Raw genomic sequence first — 18,590 nt, forward strand, 5'->3', positions numbered from 1 at the left:
CTCTGCTGTCGGACCCTCGTGTCTCCCTGCTGACCAATGGGACCATTGAGCTGTCTAACATCAGTCACAATGACAGTGGAGTGTACACCTGCTCTGTCAAACACACCAATATCTCCATCACTGCTCATGTGGAAGTCTTCAGTGAGTCACACACATATTGTTTGTATCAAGATTTCAGAATTGATCATGTCACGGTTGAAATGCTGTATACATGAAAATGCTGCATTAAAGAGGTTTTGCTTTTTGTTTTTCAATTCAATTTTATTTCAATTCAATTTTATTTGTATAGCGCCAATTTACAACAGAAGTTATCTCAAGGCACTTTACAGTGTAAGGTTTAAGACCTTACAGAAAATATTTATACAAACAATTATAGAGAAAACTCAACAATCCAATTTGAGCAAGCTTTTGGCAACAGTGGAGAGGAAAAACTCCCTTTAGAGGAAGAAACCTCCAGCAGAACCAGGCGCATAGTGGGCGGCCATCTGCCTCGACCGGTTGGGGTGAGTGGAAAGAGAAGAGAGAAAAGAACAGCAGGCAATAAAGACAAAAACAAGCATCAAGAACATTGGGCAGATGAACTGGATTCTGGAGATGTACAGCTCCAGGCCAAGGATACCTGCAGAAAAGTACAGAGAGAGGGAGACAGAGAGGAGGAAACACAACTAAAAGAGAGAGAAGACACAAAGTTAATGACATGCAATGGTGGCATTTGCATTGATACAGGAGAAAGGAGAGAGGAGAGGAGCTCAGTTTATCAGTAGAGGTCCCCCAGCAGACTAAGCTATATCAGCATAACTAAGAGATGGTTCAGAGTCACCTGATCCAGCTTTAACTATAAGCTTTATAAAAAAGGAAAGTTTTAAATCTAGTCTTAAATGTAGAGAGGGTGTCTGCCTCCCGAACCTGAACTGGGAGCTGGTTCCACAGGAGAGGGGCTTGGTAGCTAAAGGCTCTGCCTCCCATTCTACATTTGGAAACTCTAGGAACCACAAGTAAACCTGCAGTCTGAGAACGGAGAGTTCTGCTTGGAAGATAAAAACTATGAGGTCTTTAAGATAAGATGGAGCCTGATTATTAAGGGATTTATAAGTTAGGAGAAGAATTTTAAATTCAATTCTGGATTTTACAGGGAGCCAATGGAGAGAAGCTAACGTTGGAGAAATATGATCTCTCTTGCTAATTCCAGTCAGAACTCTGGCTGCAGCATTTTAGATTAACTGGAGGCTCTTTAATGAGTTATTGGGACATCCCATTAATAAGGAATTACAATAGTCCAGTCTGGAAGTAACAAATGCATGGACTAGTTTTTCAGCATCACTTGGGACAGGATGTTCCTAAATTTAGCAATGTTTCTTAGGTGAAAAAAGGCAGTTCTAGAGATTTCTTTGATGTATGAAGTGAAGGAGATATCCTGATCAAAGATAACTGCGAGGTTTCTTACAGTATTACTTGAGGCCAGAACTAAGTCATCAATGGTGAGAATGTGATTAGACATAGTGTCTCTGAGATTTTTAGGCCCAAACAGTATAACCTCGGTCTTGTCTGGATTTAGGAGAAGGAAATTGGAGGACATCCAGGTCTTTATGTTTTTTAAGCATTCCTGAAGTTTGACTAATTGATTAGTTTCTCCTGGTTTCAGGTTTCATAGATAAATATAGCTGGGTATCATCTGCATAACAATGGAAAAGGAGTGTTTCCTAATAATATTGCCTAAAGGGGACATATATAAAGTGAAAAGAATCGGTCCAAGCACAGATCCCTGTGGAACTCCATAGCTGACTTTGCTGTGCATGGAAGACTCATCATTAACGTGTACAAACTGAAATCTATCCGATAGATACGATTTAAACCACTCTAGTGCTGTTCCTTTGATCCCAATGACATGTTCCAGTCTGTGTAATAAAATGTTGTGATCTATAGTGTCGAATGCAGCACTAAGATCTAACATGACGAGTATAGAGAGTAGTCCATTGTCTGATGCTAATAGAAGATCATTAGTGACCTTTACCAGTGCTGTTTCTGTACTATGATGTACTCTAAATCCTGACTGGAAATCTTCATACAAGTTATTGCTACGCAGATGGTCGTACAATTGCTTAGAAACTATCTTTTCAAGGATTTTAGAGATAAAGGGCAGATTGGATATTGGTCTATAATTCGCTAAGACCCTTGAGTCCAGAGTAGGCTTTTTGAGTAGTGGCTTGACTACAGCAACCTTAAAAGCCTGTGGTACGTAGCCTATTTGTAAAGACAGATTGATCTGATCTAATATGGACGTGCTGATCAAAGGTAAGACATCCTTGAGGAGTCTAGTCGGGATGGGATCTAAGAGACATATTGATGGTTTAGAGGAATTAATTACTGAAATTAATTCAGAATGATCTACGGGGAGGAAGCAGTCAAAGTACGAGCGTGGATCTAGAGTTGTTGTACAATCCATGCTATATGCAGGGACGATCTGATCAATTTTTTCTCTAATAGTTATGATTTTATTTGTAAAGAAATTCATGAAGTCATTGCTGCTGAGAGTTGAGGGAATACTAGGGTCCGTGCTATGACTCTTTGTCAGCCTGGCTACAGTGCTGAAAAGAAACCTAGGGTTGTTCTTATTTGCCTCTATTAATGAGGAGTAATATGAAGTTCTAGCTTTATGCAGGGCTTTTTTTATATATTATTAAACTATCTTTCCAGGCTAGGCAATATTCATCTAAATTGGTGGAACGCCACCTCCTTTCCAACTTACGAGATTTCTGCTTTAAGCTACGGATTTGTGAATTGTACCATGGAGTTAACTTCCTCTGACTTACTAGTTTCTTTTTCAGAGGAGCAACAGTATCAAGTATTGTTCCAAGTGAAGCACCAGTACTATTAACAAGATAGTCCACTTGTGCTGGAGTAACATTGAAATAACTGCCTTCCTCTGTGTTGGTACATGGCTCTGAAATAAAAGATGGAATCAGTTCATTAAATTTGTCAACAGCATTTTCACTTAACATCTACTGTAGAGAATCTTATCTGTAGGTTTAATAAAGTCTGGTACTGTAAATTCAAATGTATTTGAGAAATGGTCAGATAAAAGAGGGTTTTGGGGAAAAACTATTAACTGATCAACTTCCACACCGTATGTCAGAATAAGATCAAGGGTGTGATTAAAACAGTGAGTGGGTTTATTTACATTTTGGGTAAAACCAATGGAGTCTAATAGTGAATTAAATGCAGTGTTGAGGCAGTTAACATCAACATCTACATGGATATTGAAGTCAAACCACTATAATGACTTTATCTGCACTAAGAACTAAATCAGATAGAAACTCTGAGAATTCAGTTAAAAACTCAGAGTAAGGGACAGGAGGACGGTACACAATAACAAACAGGACTGGTTTTTGATTTTTCCAGTTAGGATCAGAGAGGGTAAGAGTGAGGCTCTCAAATGAATTAAACCTATGTTCAGGTCTGGGGTTGATTAACAAACTTGAGTGGAAAATTGCTGCTACTCCTCCACCCCGACCTGCGCTTCTAGGAACATGATAATTAACATGACTTGAGGGGGTCGACTCATTCAGAGAGACATATTCATCCTGCTGCAGCCAGGTTTCAGTAAGACAGAATAAGTCTATTTGATGGTCAATTATCAAATCATTTACTAACAGGGATTTAGACGAGAGAGATCTGATATTTAAAAGTCCACATTTGATTGTTGTCTTGTTATTTTGTTCTAAGAGAGGAGTCGTCTTTATTTTTATTAGGTTTTTATGAATAACTCCTCTTGTGTTAGTTTTAGATATAAATAATTTAGATACTCGGGGAGCAGACACTGTCTCTATAAGGTTATGGTAGTTTTGTTTTGTTTTGTCACATTCACATAGAGAATGTATAAAATGCACACTGATGTACACTGTAAAGTGCCTTGAGATGACTTCTGTTGTGATTTGGCACAATATAAATAAAATTGAATTGAATCTGAACTAATCAGCCACAACATTACCACCACCTGGTGATTTTAATGTAAGCTTAGTGCATGTGGGACTGCATAACTACCATGTTGCCCACCCTGACCTTTGTCCACCGCAATATGCTCTGCTGGATTTGTAACGTGCTAATATTGAGGGTGATTTATGTATGCTATGTGTATGTATGGTTTCCAAATCATGTTGATATGCAGTAAATAAGATCTAAAAATTGTCCTATATCTTCCTGTTTCACATCAGACCGAACAGTGATATTGAGAGGTCCACAAGATGTGCGTGCTCTCAGAGGAACAAGTGCTCTACTGGACTGTCACTTTTACAAGGACCATCAGCTGCTCAAGTACCAGGTTGTCTGGAGGAAAGATAATCACAAACTGCAGGAATCATCACCAGATGACAAGTAAACACACAGACCTAACAGAAGTGGGATGGGTAATCAGATGTGCATTTGCCAAACTACCACAGTATGAGATGCAAGTTACCAGAGAGAAGAGAGATGTTAATCATGGTACAGTAAATTGTAAAATGTAGTAACATAATGTAGTCTACAATATAATTTACAGCAAAATATAGTTTTGCTGTAGATGGTCATTAAAGTAATGACTTTTAAAATAATTCACTCCATCACTATCTGGAAGTTGAGTTATAGAGAATGGACTTTTATTCCTGTTGTAGGCTAGCAGTTTTCATGTTGGAGTGGAATGCCATCAACATGTCTGCAGATACACAGCCCTGTACGCAGCAAGCTGTGATACTCTGTGTGTTGTTTTTCTGACACCTGGCAATCATAGCCAGCAGTGAAATCTTCCCATGCTGACCTTTGTTTTTGTTTTGGCTGATCAGTGTAATCACCAATTTAAAAACTCCCCCAGAATATAACTGTTAATACTGGCACTAGGACTTTTAGAATTACCTGTCTGATGATACTGACCCAGTCAGATGTGTAAAACACGCTTCACAGACGGATGAAGTTATATCTAATGGAACGAGACACAAAGATAACCCATTTTGTGCTAATATCTGTTTACATATCCAGTTCCTCATTCAGCTGCATTATTAGTCATGGCATGATAATTAGACATGATACAATTAAACTAATTATTGAGCTAGTTTTGCTCTTATTCCTATCTTTATTTCACCCACTACCAGCCTACATTTAGTCTGTTTTGTTGAAGAGATACAATAGATATCTCTCCAACATTAGCAGTGGAACGTTTCAAAGTAACAAGAAACGAGTTCAGTTGCAATAATTCAACTTCTACGTAAACTCACCTGGATGACTGAGAATCTTTTCAGACATACATGATGTTGTTTGTGTGTGTAGGTACACTGTCTTTCCGAATGGCACCTTGAAAGTGACAGATGCCCAATCTGGCGACACAGGTTCTTATTCATGCGAAGTCATCACTGACCTGGACCATGTAAAGGCCAATGGCTTCATTACTGTTGTAGGTACGTCACTGTGTTCATGTATGTGTGTGTATTTGTATATTAAGCATGTGTGTTTTTAGCCGTGTCTGTGTTCACACACTAATAGTTTTCTGTTGGGCCTTCAGCACAACCAGACCCCCCCAAGGCTATATCTATATCTGATGTCAGTGACTACAGCCCCACTCTCAGCTGGATTCCAGGAGAATCACACAACAGCCCCATCATAGGTACTGAATACACACACTAAACTGTCAGTTAAAGATACTTTTGTTTATCTTCTGCCAAGATTCTGGGAAATAAAAAACAGCAGATAATTATTTAGATCTGTTGGTTGTGTGTAACTTTTCCTTGAGTTTGCTGCTTAGAGAGAGTCCTCATATTTCACCAAGCATGGCATCTGTTTTCTTCTATCAGAGTTCATAGTGGAGGCCCTGGAGGAACAGCACACAGAGGAGGGGAAGTGGAGGTGGGAAGAGTGGAAGAGAGTTCCTGGGGACTTCAACCACCTGCAGCTGACCCTCAAACCTTACTGCACCTTCCGATTTCGGATCATTGCTGTTAACGAGCTGGGCCACAGCGATCCCAGCCTACCATCTGAACACCAAAGCACACCACCAGCTGGTGAGTGACACAGTGATTTGACTTTTGATGAAACTAACTACTCAGATGTTGGATTTGCCAACTTTGTCTCATTTATAATCTGTAAATTGAATAAAACATTTTGGTGACATGAATGTCAAGTTACTGCACAGCACCAGTTCCCATCCAACATATAGCCAACCTCACAACTCCCATCAATACCACAACTTGTCACTCACACTTTTGCACGAATCAAACACATTATAGCATGTTACTACTGGGTTTTGTAATCCATGGACAGAACCAAACTAGCAGTTTACTTGTGCTAACTTGTTTGTGCTAACAGGAACTTCCCAATGACAGTCCTCTAACGTAATGCTTCACAATGACACATTTTTCATTTTATTGCCTCTCTTCCTCTGTCTTCATTCTCTAGTTCCATACAGTAATCCTACTGGTGCGCGCAGTGAGTCCACTGAGCCAAACACTCTGATGATTACATGGAATGTGAGTATTCTCATTTGTATGCATTCATAAACATGTGCAGGTGGTATAAAGTGACAAAGAATATATATTCAAGTATTTAAGTACAACTTTGAGACACTCTACTTTACTTAAGTATATGTATTTTATTTAGATATACTTCTACTCTATAAGGCTTGTACAAAATTGTAATTTTACATCTATTTAAAAGCTGTAGTTACTAGTTCCTTTAATGAATAAAAAGAAAACACAACAAAGCAGTAAGGATTTTTTTATTATTTTTAATTCAGGACTGGATGATCAATATTATATTTCTCTGTGTCTTTGCAGGAGATGGACAAGCACTCACATAATGGCCCTGACTTTGAATATAAGGTGTCATGGCGGGAGGCTGGGGGAACAAGTGTACACTGGAATCACAGCTTTGCAAAGTCTCCGCCATTCTTAGTAAATAACACTGGAACGTACACACCATTTGAGATTAAAGTCCAGGCTGTCAACTCACTCGGAGAAGGACCAGCACCAGAGGCTGTAATAGGACACTCTGGGGAGGACAGTACGTCACCTGAACACTAATATTGTGACAGCAGTGCCTTTACCGAACTGTTGGCAACCTATAAGCCTCTGTATGCACACTATCATACTAAGTCCTAAACTGAAATCAATATTAACATTTGTCTTTACGTTTTACATATTTATTCATTGACGTTTTATAAAACAATAAAACACATCCGAATAATCAGAACAATGGCTTGTATCTAATGGTTAAGCAAAACATGACATGACACGCAAATTGTTAATCAAGCTGCCATCATCAAGTTCCAAATCAATATTTGTTTGTCATGCAGATGTTCCTAGCTAAGTGTAAAGCTTGTGTCACAGTTAAAGCTTATTAAGAAGTTACCCTTAGGTTATCCTTTATAAGGAGGCAGTGGGATTATTGTTCTCTATAGGTGAATTATGTTGGGAAAATGTCTTTAGGTCTAGGGTCATAGACCACAGCGAGTGATGGATAGGCATTCACTTCTAATGAGTTGCATGATAACAGCTCTGGATGTAATATTACATAATGTATGTTAGGCATCAGTATTGTGACTTCATGCCAATTCTGTGGAACATTACAATTTGTTGTCCACTTGTGTTAGCTTGGACTAAGAGTTTGCCTGCAGGGCTGATACCAGAGAAGAATGTACCTGCAGATTCAGACCTGGGTGGCATGTAAGCTGCTCACATTTAGCAAAAAAAACAAAAAAACAACATACATTGCCTAATGTACAAATTGATTCTTAATTGTTTTTGAATACTACTTGTAATTTGTATGCTTATTCTAAGCTCAATGCTTAGCTGCTTATCTTTCACTGTTTCCATCCTGTGTCTTTTTTCTGTCTTTCTCTCTCAGAGCCTGAAGAGGCTCCCACTGGAGTTGACACAATTGTGATGAACACCACTGTCAGGGTTAGGTGGAATGAAGCCCAGAATGTTCGAGGTCTGCTGCTGGGATACAAGGTACCCGTGACCAGTGTTCAACAGCTCATACCCTATGCTGTGTTCGTGAAGATGGCCCCACTGTGTGGTCACTTTTGAAGTTATTCACCACTAATTTTGTACATATGAAGATTATACAGAAACAGTTATTTATTTGTTTTCCTGTAATTGTTTTTGACATCTTAGTAAACATGCAGATGTTTTTTTACACAGATTAGTATTACCCTACTGATGATGTGTTGTTGCAATAGTAATAATTAAATGATAATTCAAGGAATCGAATATATGACAGAAAGAAAAGTAATCAGTAATCATTTTAATAGGTAATTAACAATTTAATGTGATAACATCACCTTAGAATTTTTAATGCTTCATTGCCTAAATAATCAGGTGTAGAATAATTTATTGTGAAAGTATTTCTTAGTTTCTCTTTTGGCTAATTTTATTTTGCTTTTGGATCAATAGATAAGACCCTTTAACATAAAGGTGAAAACAGAGCTCTACATATGGACAAATTTATAAAAAAAAAAAAAACACTGCATGTGCAAAAAAAAAAGTCACACACTGGTCATATTTTGTTGGTCCGCCTTTGGCTTTAATTATGGAACACATTCATCTTGGTATCGTTGTCACTTGTGCCATCAGGGGAAAAAATCCATTGATGAAATAACCTGGTTATTCAGTATATTCAGTTTGTCAGCTGACCTTATTCCTTGGGCACATAATGTTGCTGAACCTGGACCTGACCAACTGCAGCAACCCCAGCTATATAGCACTGCCCCCACAGGCTTGTCACTCTGGAACAGGGTAAATCTGGACTCATCAGACCATTGGACAGTTCTTAACCCAGTTTTAGTAGTTTCAGCAATCTCCTTAGATGTTTGTTTTACTTGACGCATGCCAATAATTTGACCCTTCTGAAACAGATTAACATCTTTTCCACAAAATGTCTCTCAACACGGTTGTTTATAAAATGACAAACTCACTTCATCAATTAGGGTTAATTCTCTTGTTGCCAGCTGAAACATAATTATCCGTGCAGTAATTATCCAAAGGGAGGCCCTTACCTATTTGCTTAGTTAAATCCAGGTGGTGACTTTTTGACAGGCAGTCTAAAACTTTGAGTAATTTAGTAACTAACATAAACCATCACTGATGCAGTCAATTGGTTTTAGATGAATGTATATAAAGTATCAGTATCTGGAAGGTTGCATGTGACCAAAGAGTCAGAGCCCAGACCTCAGTCCAACTGTGAATTTGTGGCTGCACTTAAAATGAGCTTGTCACTCATAACTATGCAGCTTTACAGAGCTCGAGCAGTTTCATAAGGAAGAATGGGAAAAAATACAAATGTGCAAAGCTGACTGCTATCAACACAAGCTCTCAGCTGTAACTGCTACGTGTTACAAAAAAGTGTTCAAAAGTATTCAAAGCTGTAAAAAAATACTTTAATATAACATTTTTAGTTTGAGTTTATTCACCTAAAAATACTTAACTAACCAATCATATTATCCTGTCCCACAAAGTAACAAATGTCTTAAAATGTGTTTAAATTTAGTATGCAGAAAAAGAAGCTGGAACTAAAGAATACTGCGCATTTATTGGCTGGGCATGTTGACTTTAACGATCAATCACTACTACAAATACAAAAAGTCCAGGTAGTACTAGTGCAACAATTATTCTTGTTTAAAAACAACATACATATTTAATCATTTAGTCTTGTGTTCATCCATCTATTCTAGATCTACATCAGAAGGTTGGGTCCCCATGGGGAGCGGGTTCGACGGTCTCTTGGAAAACCACACCACAAGCAAGAGAACAGGGAAAGAGTGGAAAGAGGGAAGGACATACACAGAGAGAGTAGGGTGGTGGAGGTCCATGGCACAAAGACTTCAGCCGAAGTGACAGGGCTGAAACTTTATTCTCACTATGAGCTGGCTGTCACTGCCTTTAACAGCAAGGGGGAGGGCCCCCTCTCCCTACTTCATCACTTCAACACCCCGGAGGGAGGTGAGTTTACAGAGTTACAGTAATGCTGTGCAGACATTGTGTCATTGTATTCATCTTTTATTGTATGTTCTCTAACTTAAGATAGGCTCATTGTAGGGCTGGTCGATATGGAAACAATTTCTATCACCATATTGTTTTTATTAGTCGACAACGATATGGGCCTACAGTATATCTCGATATAAGTTAAATGACTGTTTCTGTCAACGCGTTTGCATTGAACACCACTTATCAGTTAGACTAATTAGCCAGAATATCACCCCACTACTGAATTTCTGTGACTCTTCTTTTTCAACATTGCATTTGTCCTTTGAGATGATGTTTTATTTGATAATGTCTCTTTATCTTGCTCCTGCTCCTGACGTACTGCTGTGCACGTCTGCATTAGCCAAAACATTAGCATGCTTTGGTTTAACCCTCCTGTCGTGTTCGGGTCAAAACAGACCGATTTACAACTTAAAACGCTCATAAATTTTGTTTTTTAAATCTGATTGCCTCAAGACTTTATGATATCCTCCACACCATGCATTTGAACATGTAAAAGCGATGATCACCTCTTTCATTGAATTTTGAGTGTTTTAATCAACCTTGTTACATCTGTGGTGTTCCCGGTCAAAAGTGACCGCCATAGGAAATGAATGGGTTTCCAGACTTTATTGATTCTTCAGACAGAAAACATCCCCATACACACCACCCCAAATCACTCACTAACTTACTAACTCACTCATTTATTCCCTCACTCACTCACACATCAGACTGAACAATATCTTTTGTGGGTACACATCTCTTTCCCGCGCTTATGTGTCGATCCTCCCACGTGAACCAACTACCTGAAGAAACAATGTACCATTTTGTCACACAGACTAGACAGGTGTCTGTTATGTGAACGCATCTCTTTCCCACGCTTTTGTGTCTATCTTTCACGTGAACCACACCTTCCAGACTAATCAATGTATCATCTTCACACAGACCCCGTATATATAGTTTGATGTTTGTCTTGTACTCCTTTCAGTCTGAACCCAATAAGTAGGTGATTGACCAAGCGGTTCTCTGAGAGAGGGAGAGGTACTTAAAGAAAAGGCACCTGAAGAGACATTCCAGGCCAACAGTGGACACTTGCTCTGGTCTTCATCCCCCCAGGACAGAGGAAGTAAAGCGTGGAAAACATCATAAATATGATGCTAGGGCCAACACGTTATGAGACATTTCGTGTGGATGACATCAAGTCCAGCTTCCAACTCTTTTTACCATTGTGCATTGAGGGAATTATACTAGAGAAAACTAACTTGAAGGGGAACCATGTGTTTAGGGACACCTGGAGGGAAATGGACCTGGTACACCACCAAGCATACACAGGTTTGTTGATTTTAGCAGGAGTGTATCGCTCAAACAATGAGGCTACAAGAAGTTTCGGGAAAGGCCGAAAAAAAACCAGGGCATGCATGTTGTGCTGGACATGAAAACCGATCTCCAGTGGCATAATATCACATGTGACTTCTTCACATCATATTCTCTTGGTCAAGAGCTGCTAAAAAGAAAGCTCACCATGGTAGGGAAGTTCAAGCCTGAACTTCCCCCTGCACTGGTATCGACCAGAAGAAGAGGGACTCTCATCAAAATTTGCTTTCAATGACATGACTGACTGACACACACACTCTTCTGTCATATGTTCCCAAGAGGAATAGAAATGTCATCCTGATAAGCATGTTTGTTGAGTTTGGTCTTTGGTTTTCAATTAATTTTTTACATTACATGATAATTTTTAATACATTTTCGGTGCCTACTTTTATTTTCACTGCAGTTATTTTATGTCTAATTCTATAAATTTATGTTAAACACTACTTTTAGACATTGTTCACAGCTAAAGAATGTTGACTAAAAATTTGGTGCTGAAAAATGTTTTTTGTGCTAATTTAACAGCAGTTAAAGCAGACCGGTCAATTTTGACCGGGAACACTAAAGTAAGGGGCAGGAGACGAACACGACCGGAGGGTTAAACAGCTGTTACTACCGTCTATGCTATGCGCGTCAACCTAACTTAACGTTACTGTAATTTTTCCAGCCACGTCGGTTCGCGCAGCGCTACTCTCATTAGCATTGGCATGTCGTGTCAAAACATGGATGGATTGGGTCCTATTGAAGTTTAAAAGCATAACGGTTGGGGTTACGCTACGTTACGTTAAACGCTTTTTTGCGATAGATCATTACCATTTTATCGCCCAGCCCTACCTACGACGACTTACTGATAATTAAGAACTCATATTTTTGAGACTACACTTCAAATAACAAATGCAGGCCAAAATAGTCCCATTTCTGTTACTAATTATGTTTGTAATGCAGAGCTTGCCTGGCTTATTATATGTTCTTTAATAAAGGTTATAAATCTGGGCATGTTAAATTGGTGCTAACTGGTGTGTGTGTCTGTGTAGCTCCTGGTCCTCCTGCATCACTGAGGTTTGATAGCCCAGCTGAGAAGACACTGATGCTCTACTGGGCCCCTCCAGTTGAAACCAATGGCGTACTGTTGGGATACATGGTGCAGTATCAACAGGGTAAGCTTTGACAATGGATCTATTATAAAGGACTGTATGAAATCTGATATTCCTCCACAGTAATATCTCAAAACTGTGTGTTGTGTGAAAAGAAAATTGCCAAAGAAAAATGTCAATTCTGTGGTCTGTGTATCCTCTGTAGAGGTGCAGAGTGGGCACAGCCCACTGCAGATGCAGATGATCGATGATCCCAGTGTGACTCATGTGGTATTGGACCAGCTGGATCCCAGCACCTATTACATCTTTAAAGTGATAGCACGCACTGCCAAGGGAGATGGACCCCCCATCTCACTGAGGGGAGCCACCCTGCTTGATGGAGGTGAGCTTACAGTATATTGTTTACAGCATTCATTCTAACTAGTTCTTTATTCATAATTTTTATAGAATTCATTGTCTCTTTGTCCCTTTGTGTTTCCTTCCTTCCAGTTCCACCATCAAATATCACCATAGTCTCCAGTAACACATCTCTCAACATGAGCTGGGTGCCTGAAGAGCGACATAGGAACCATGGCTTCCATATCCGCTACTTGAGAAAGATTGGTAAGAAAAGGGTGGAGAAAAGAGAAAAGGACAGTACTGTACACAATGCTAACAAAGCCATTATTAAATATAAATTATTAAATACTTCGTGTGTACTGTATAAGTCTACTGTTATTGTTATATAGGGTGTAAACACAACAGGTTCAATATGCAGCAGAGGCAGAATAATTAGAATGCATAGACGAGAAATGACAAAGTTGTTTCATAAAAAGAAAAGAAAGAGAGTCAATAAAGTGAAGAAATTTAGTTTTACTGTGATTACTATGATCTATGATTTGTGTGTGTGTGTGTGTGTGTGTGTCTGTGTCTGTGTGTTTGTGTGTGTTACAGCTGGGGGTGAGTGGCAAGAGTCTGAGGTGGTGAACTCCACACAGGGTTTCTATTCGCTGACAGGCCTCCAACCTGGATCTCAGTACCACCTTGTTATTATGCACGGAAACTCCACTCAGTGGGAGGACGTGGCATGGACTGCAGAACCTTGTATGTGTGTAGGAACACACACACACACACACACACACACAGTCCAGTGTCCTTGCATGAGCTTTTTCTATACACAAATTAAATATTTTAAGAAATGTTATGTTTGTATATACAAACAACAAGCACAGTGTTAATATTTTGTTCTTACTTTGTGGGTTACAGTTTAAACTTATATGTACACATAAACAGGTATCTATACTCAGGAAAAAGAATAAAATAAAGTCCAACAAACAACTGGTCGCTAAAAAATAAGAATTTTTCTTTGTTAATCGCTGTGAGTCACAATGAATTATTTACTGAAAATTAAATGAAATTCATTTTATCTGAGCAACATTATTCCAAGCTAAATCGAGGTTGAGAAACAATTGATAATTGATATACAAATATATCAAGTATTCTATAGTGGAGCAGTTTGGCATTAAGGACTTTTTGGTCTTGCTGACTCTGTCTCTCAGTGCCATCAGAGATGACCAATCATTTTGCCACCCAAGGCTGGTTGATAGGACTTATCAGTGCCATCGTGCTGCTGGTGCTGATTTTGCTCATCCTCTGTCTGATCAAACGCAGCAAGGGTGGTAAATATGCAGGTAAGACAAACTGTATATACTGTAATATACCTTATATATTGTACACAACTTAACACAAACACATTGTCACATAGACACAGACTATAAACAAAAGTTTAATATTGAGGTTTTTGTTCCCCACAGTGAAAAACAAAGAAGACAGAGAGGTGGACTCTGAAGTTCGGCCAATGAAAGATGAGACTTTTGGAGAGTATAGGTTAGTCTCTAGTGAATAAATTAATAATTTTGTCAGCAGACAGACTTCTTAGCTCAATCACCTGATCAGCACATGTAAATAAAGCTACAGTTAAATTATTCCAAAAAGGTGTGTGTGGGGGGGTAAATTAGTGCCTATGGCTGCAAGATATATTCAGGTTTTAAAGCAGCATATGTCCATCTAGACCACATCCTTTTAAGGGAAGACTTTGGATTTTTCAGCAGGACAATGTTAAACCACATACTGTATATGACAACAACATGGCTTTATAGTAGAACAGTCCAGTGATGAACTTGTCTTTCTGCAATCCAGATCTTTTACCAATGGAAAATATTTGGTAAAATATAAAACACAAAATACAACAAAGAAGACTCAGGACTGTTGAGCAGGTAGAATCTTGTATCAGGCAAAAATAGGACAACATTTATCTCCCAGCACTGGTCTCCTCAGAGTGTTGTTAGGAGAAGAGGGGATGCTACACATGGTAAACATAGTGTTGCTGCCACTAGCATTTGAAAGATTACATATTTTTTTCTTCAAATGGTCTGTTTTCTCTGTTTAAATATATGTTATGTTTTCCATCTTCTATTGTGAATGAAATAAGAGTTTATTAGATTTGCTAATCATTCTGTTTTTATGTAGATTTTACAAAGAGTCACAACTCTTTTGTAATTGGGCATATTTATTGTTATTAATTACCATGACCCAAATATTGCCCAGAACTAATTGGGGGTGCTTCATACAGAGATTGCAGCTTTTTTTCCCTGAGCATGAGTTTCTTCTCAAAAGACACCAATGTGAACTCTCCTCTCCATTACCAAAGAGAAGAGAGCACTGTTTTTAAGAATAAAGAAAGGAGCTTATTTGATTGACACTGACTACTAACTCAATAATGCGCTTCTCCTAACCCCACTGCCCCTGTTTTATTTTAAAATCAAATGCTAATTGTTCATTTTGATGTCTTGTCAGCAGTAGTAGAGTAGAGCAATCATTTGGACTTGTCCTGCATAAGCAGTATTCCTACACAATTACAGATTTTGACAAGCTAACTACATTATTAGATTTAAATTTGATTTTATTGCACTAATGTTTTATTGTTTCATTTGAGCTTATGTTAATGCTTCCAGCTCTCCCTTTTGATATCTCACTTTTCCTTGTTCTTTTAATGCTCTGCTTACAGATCCCTGGAGAGGTGAGGAAGTTAACTGCATCTATTAGTTTTAACATGCATGTTGTTTTTTGTACATGTGTTGTGATGGGCGCATTGCACGTAAACTGTAGCTTGTTAACTTAATAGTAACTTCATGGAGTTGTGTTTTGTTTTAGGCTTGTGTTGTAATAATTTTTAGTCATGCTAATTACAATTAGCATTATTAGATTTTCTTTCCTATTGAGATTTGTGTAGTATCAGGAAGTAAGAGCATTCATTGGTTCTTAGTAAACATCACATTTGCTGAAGTATTTAAACTAACTCAGATATGTAGCACCTCATAAAATGACATCACAAAGCTGTAGAATTTTTTTGTATATATATTGTATATTTCCCGTATGGGTAGTTGGTAAACTACTGAGCCACACTCAATGGCATTGTGGCTACTGCAAGTAGCTGTTGCTACAGATGGACCTCAGCCCTACAGCAAACACCTATTACTGAAATTATAGCTTGTTATGAGTTCCTTTTTTCAGTCTTTCCAAAATGTAAAAACAAAAAGATCAAATTTGATAGAAAATGGTTAAACAGTTAGTGTGTTTTACACGCACTCAAGTAACTAGAATACTGAGAGAAGCCAGGTTTCCCGGGTAATCGGGGAACAAGTTGAACAACCTTTACTTGTTTCAGATTTTTGGGACTCTGGCATCAATTTTATTTATTTATAGAGAGTTTACAAACAATACAAACATTACTGACCTATTTATTATTACTTATTTCTCTGTGGTTTTATAGTGATGCAGATGAGAAACGTTCAGAAAGCCAGCCGTCTCTGTGTGTCGACAGTAAACTGGGCAGTGATGACTCTTTGGCTGAATATGGAGACAGCGTGGACATCCAGTTCAATGAGGATGGCTCTTTCATTGGCCAGTACAGCGGCCGGGGCCCTGTCCCTCATGGCAATGAAAGCTCTGGCCCCACCTCACCTGTAAATGCTTTCCCACCTCCCCCCATTGCTCCATCCATGTCAAGCATCCTGCACCGGGCCAGCTAGACACATGCACAACATAAAATACATGCACACATATATACACATACATACACACTGCCTCCATGCAACATAACTTAAAGGGGCGGACCACTCCTGACTCCTCTGCCTGTAATATTAAAATGTACTTAACACACTAACGCACAGACACATTAATACATATTAACTCAGTACATTCCACAGGTTTATGCAGTAGCATTGTTTACAGTAGGTCTTGCCTTTTCTATTCCAAGTTTACACAAATATACACACATAAAAAGAGACACAAAACATACAAAATCAGATAGTGTTTCAGTCTTCTATGAGAAAGAAAGGCAGAGGGAGCTGGAGAAGAGGAGGTGGATGCTGATGTGATGTACGTTAAGTACAAAAAGGGGGGAAAAGATGGAAGTCATTTCAACTTGTCTATGACCAAAATGTCTCCACACCACATTAGTTTAGCCAGTCACATTTAAATTTAATTTCTTTTTATTCAGTAATTTAAAGTAATAAAGAAAATCTTTTTGATATGAATATTACAAATTTCTGTTCTATTTTTAACCTTTTGTCCTTCTGTTTTTGTTTTCAAGCTTCGTGTATGTGTATGCGTCAAGGAATGATTTTTGCAATTTTTTCTTAAGCTTTTAGAGCAGCTCCCAAACCTAGGCATGCCCTTCCATGAGACATTTGTACTGTAAATCATTTAGTTAAAAGTTAGTTAGCATATGAGTTTAAAGAGTAACATTGTGTTACCTTGTTTGCGTCTATGTATGTGTGTGCTTGCGTGTGATTGTTCCTGCTCTCCAGCCCTGCCCTTTGACCTGCAGTGATGGGAGCGCTGTTGCCTTAAAAGAGTCCAGTTGAGGATCTCGTCCTTTCTATCCTCATCTATTTCTCCTCGCACACATTCCTTTTACTTCACATCATCATACTCATGTTTGATCAGTAGGTAAAATGCAAAACAATAATGTTATGTTGGCCCTGAGGCCTGAATGCACTGCAGCTTAAGAATATATATACAACCAGACAAAATATAAAGTTTAGCAATACATGCATTTAAGAAAGCTCAATGTAGTCACATTGAATCTGTTGGGAACTATTTTCAGTAGTGGATTAATCCACAGCTGGCAGCAGGATGGTTTGTGTGGGATTGTGCCAAAAGTAGAGTTACTAAACAGTTTCATTACCTTAGTGCTATTTAGATGCTCATTTAGTTTAGTTACACATACTGAGTTGACTAATATCTGAATCATCTATAGAAAAAAAACTTGTTTTGCTCACTGCTGCTGTTGGTGAACAGAACCAGTAAACATGGCAACAAATAGTATGTCACAGTGTTTCTAATGTTCCCTGGAATATCACTGTTGTTAAGCTGCAGTGCACTGAGCTTGAAGCATAAGCCATGCTTCACCACACCACAGATCATGTGACCACCCCAAATGAGGCCTTTTAATTAAGTATTTGAATGCATGATGTCCATTATGACGGTATACATAGCTCTTTACTCTTGACTATCAATCTTGTTTAATTTGTCAAATACAATTCTAAGATCCATCACATGCTTTGAGAAATTAAAGCATTCTCACAATGATTCAGTGCTTCATCAAACTCTGGTCCCCCATCATTACTATCAGGGTAAATGTCATTACAGACAGAAAGACATTCCTATGCACACACACACACAAACTCAAATCATGCACTTGTTTACTGACATATACAAGGAGGGGAGACCTTTCAAAACCATGTGGAGGCTCTGTAGCAAAACCATATTAGGACCCCTTGAAAAGGAGAGTCAGTACTGAGGAATCTGTATTGACAAACAAATCAAACAAATCTTAGAGAATCTGACACATCGGTCTTTGAATGTAAATACAACCTTGAGATTGATGGGGGGGGGGGGGGGGTTGTTTGTTTGTTTTTTGCTTCTTTTACAAAATGATCTAATTGTGTTTTTTATTATTGATGGCTTTATTTCATTTTGAAATAAAGCTGCTACACTGCAGCATATGTCTCACACAAATATCACCCCCCATCATTGTCTCCACTTATATTTTCCTCGTGTCACTTAGTAGGCCAGAGACATTTAGAGAAGACTAGAATAA

General features: G+C 38.5%; 1 protein-coding gene across 2 annotated transcripts in view; it reads left to right on the forward strand.

Annotated features, from left to right (window-relative positions):
• The window catches only part of LOC113166718 (neural cell adhesion molecule L1.1-like), a 41,355-nt gene extending 23,002 nt beyond the window's left edge, over positions 1-18,353 (forward strand). Inside the window, exons 13-29 of one of the 2 annotated variants that reach the window (XM_026366831.1) lie at positions 1-141; positions 4,212-4,371; positions 5,296-5,423; positions 5,528-5,629; positions 5,817-6,023; positions 6,418-6,488; positions 6,795-7,020; positions 7,864-7,970; positions 9,692-9,959; positions 12,386-12,508; positions 12,651-12,827; positions 12,935-13,048; positions 13,379-13,528; positions 13,984-14,115; positions 14,239-14,311; positions 15,492-15,503; positions 16,257-18,353. The exon at positions 1-141 is cut by the window's left edge and continues 20 nt beyond it. In XM_026366831.1, coding sequence (XP_026222616.1) covers positions 1-141; positions 4,212-4,371; positions 5,296-5,423; positions 5,528-5,629; positions 5,817-6,023; positions 6,418-6,488; positions 6,795-7,020; positions 7,864-7,970; positions 9,692-9,959; positions 12,386-12,508; positions 12,651-12,827; positions 12,935-13,048; positions 13,379-13,528; positions 13,984-14,115; positions 14,239-14,311; positions 15,492-15,503; positions 16,257-16,515 — 2,450 coding nt within the window. In that variant the 3' untranslated portion in view covers positions 16,516-18,353. The remainder of the gene's footprint in view (positions 142-4,211; positions 4,372-5,295; positions 5,424-5,527; positions 5,630-5,816; positions 6,024-6,417; positions 6,489-6,794; positions 7,021-7,863; positions 7,971-9,691; positions 9,960-12,385; positions 12,509-12,650; positions 12,828-12,934; positions 13,049-13,378; positions 13,529-13,983; positions 14,116-14,238; positions 14,312-15,491; positions 15,504-16,256) is intronic. The other variant, XM_026366833.1, reaches the window with a different exon arrangement.
• The last annotated feature ends 237 nt before the right edge of the window (positions 18,354-18,590 follow it).

The sequence above is a fragment of the Anabas testudineus genome, chromosome 7 (assembly GCF_900324465.2).
Source record: "Anabas testudineus chromosome 7, fAnaTes1.2, whole genome shotgun sequence".
NCBI classification, from domain to species: Eukaryota; Metazoa; Chordata; class Actinopteri; order Anabantiformes; family Anabantidae; genus Anabas; species Anabas testudineus.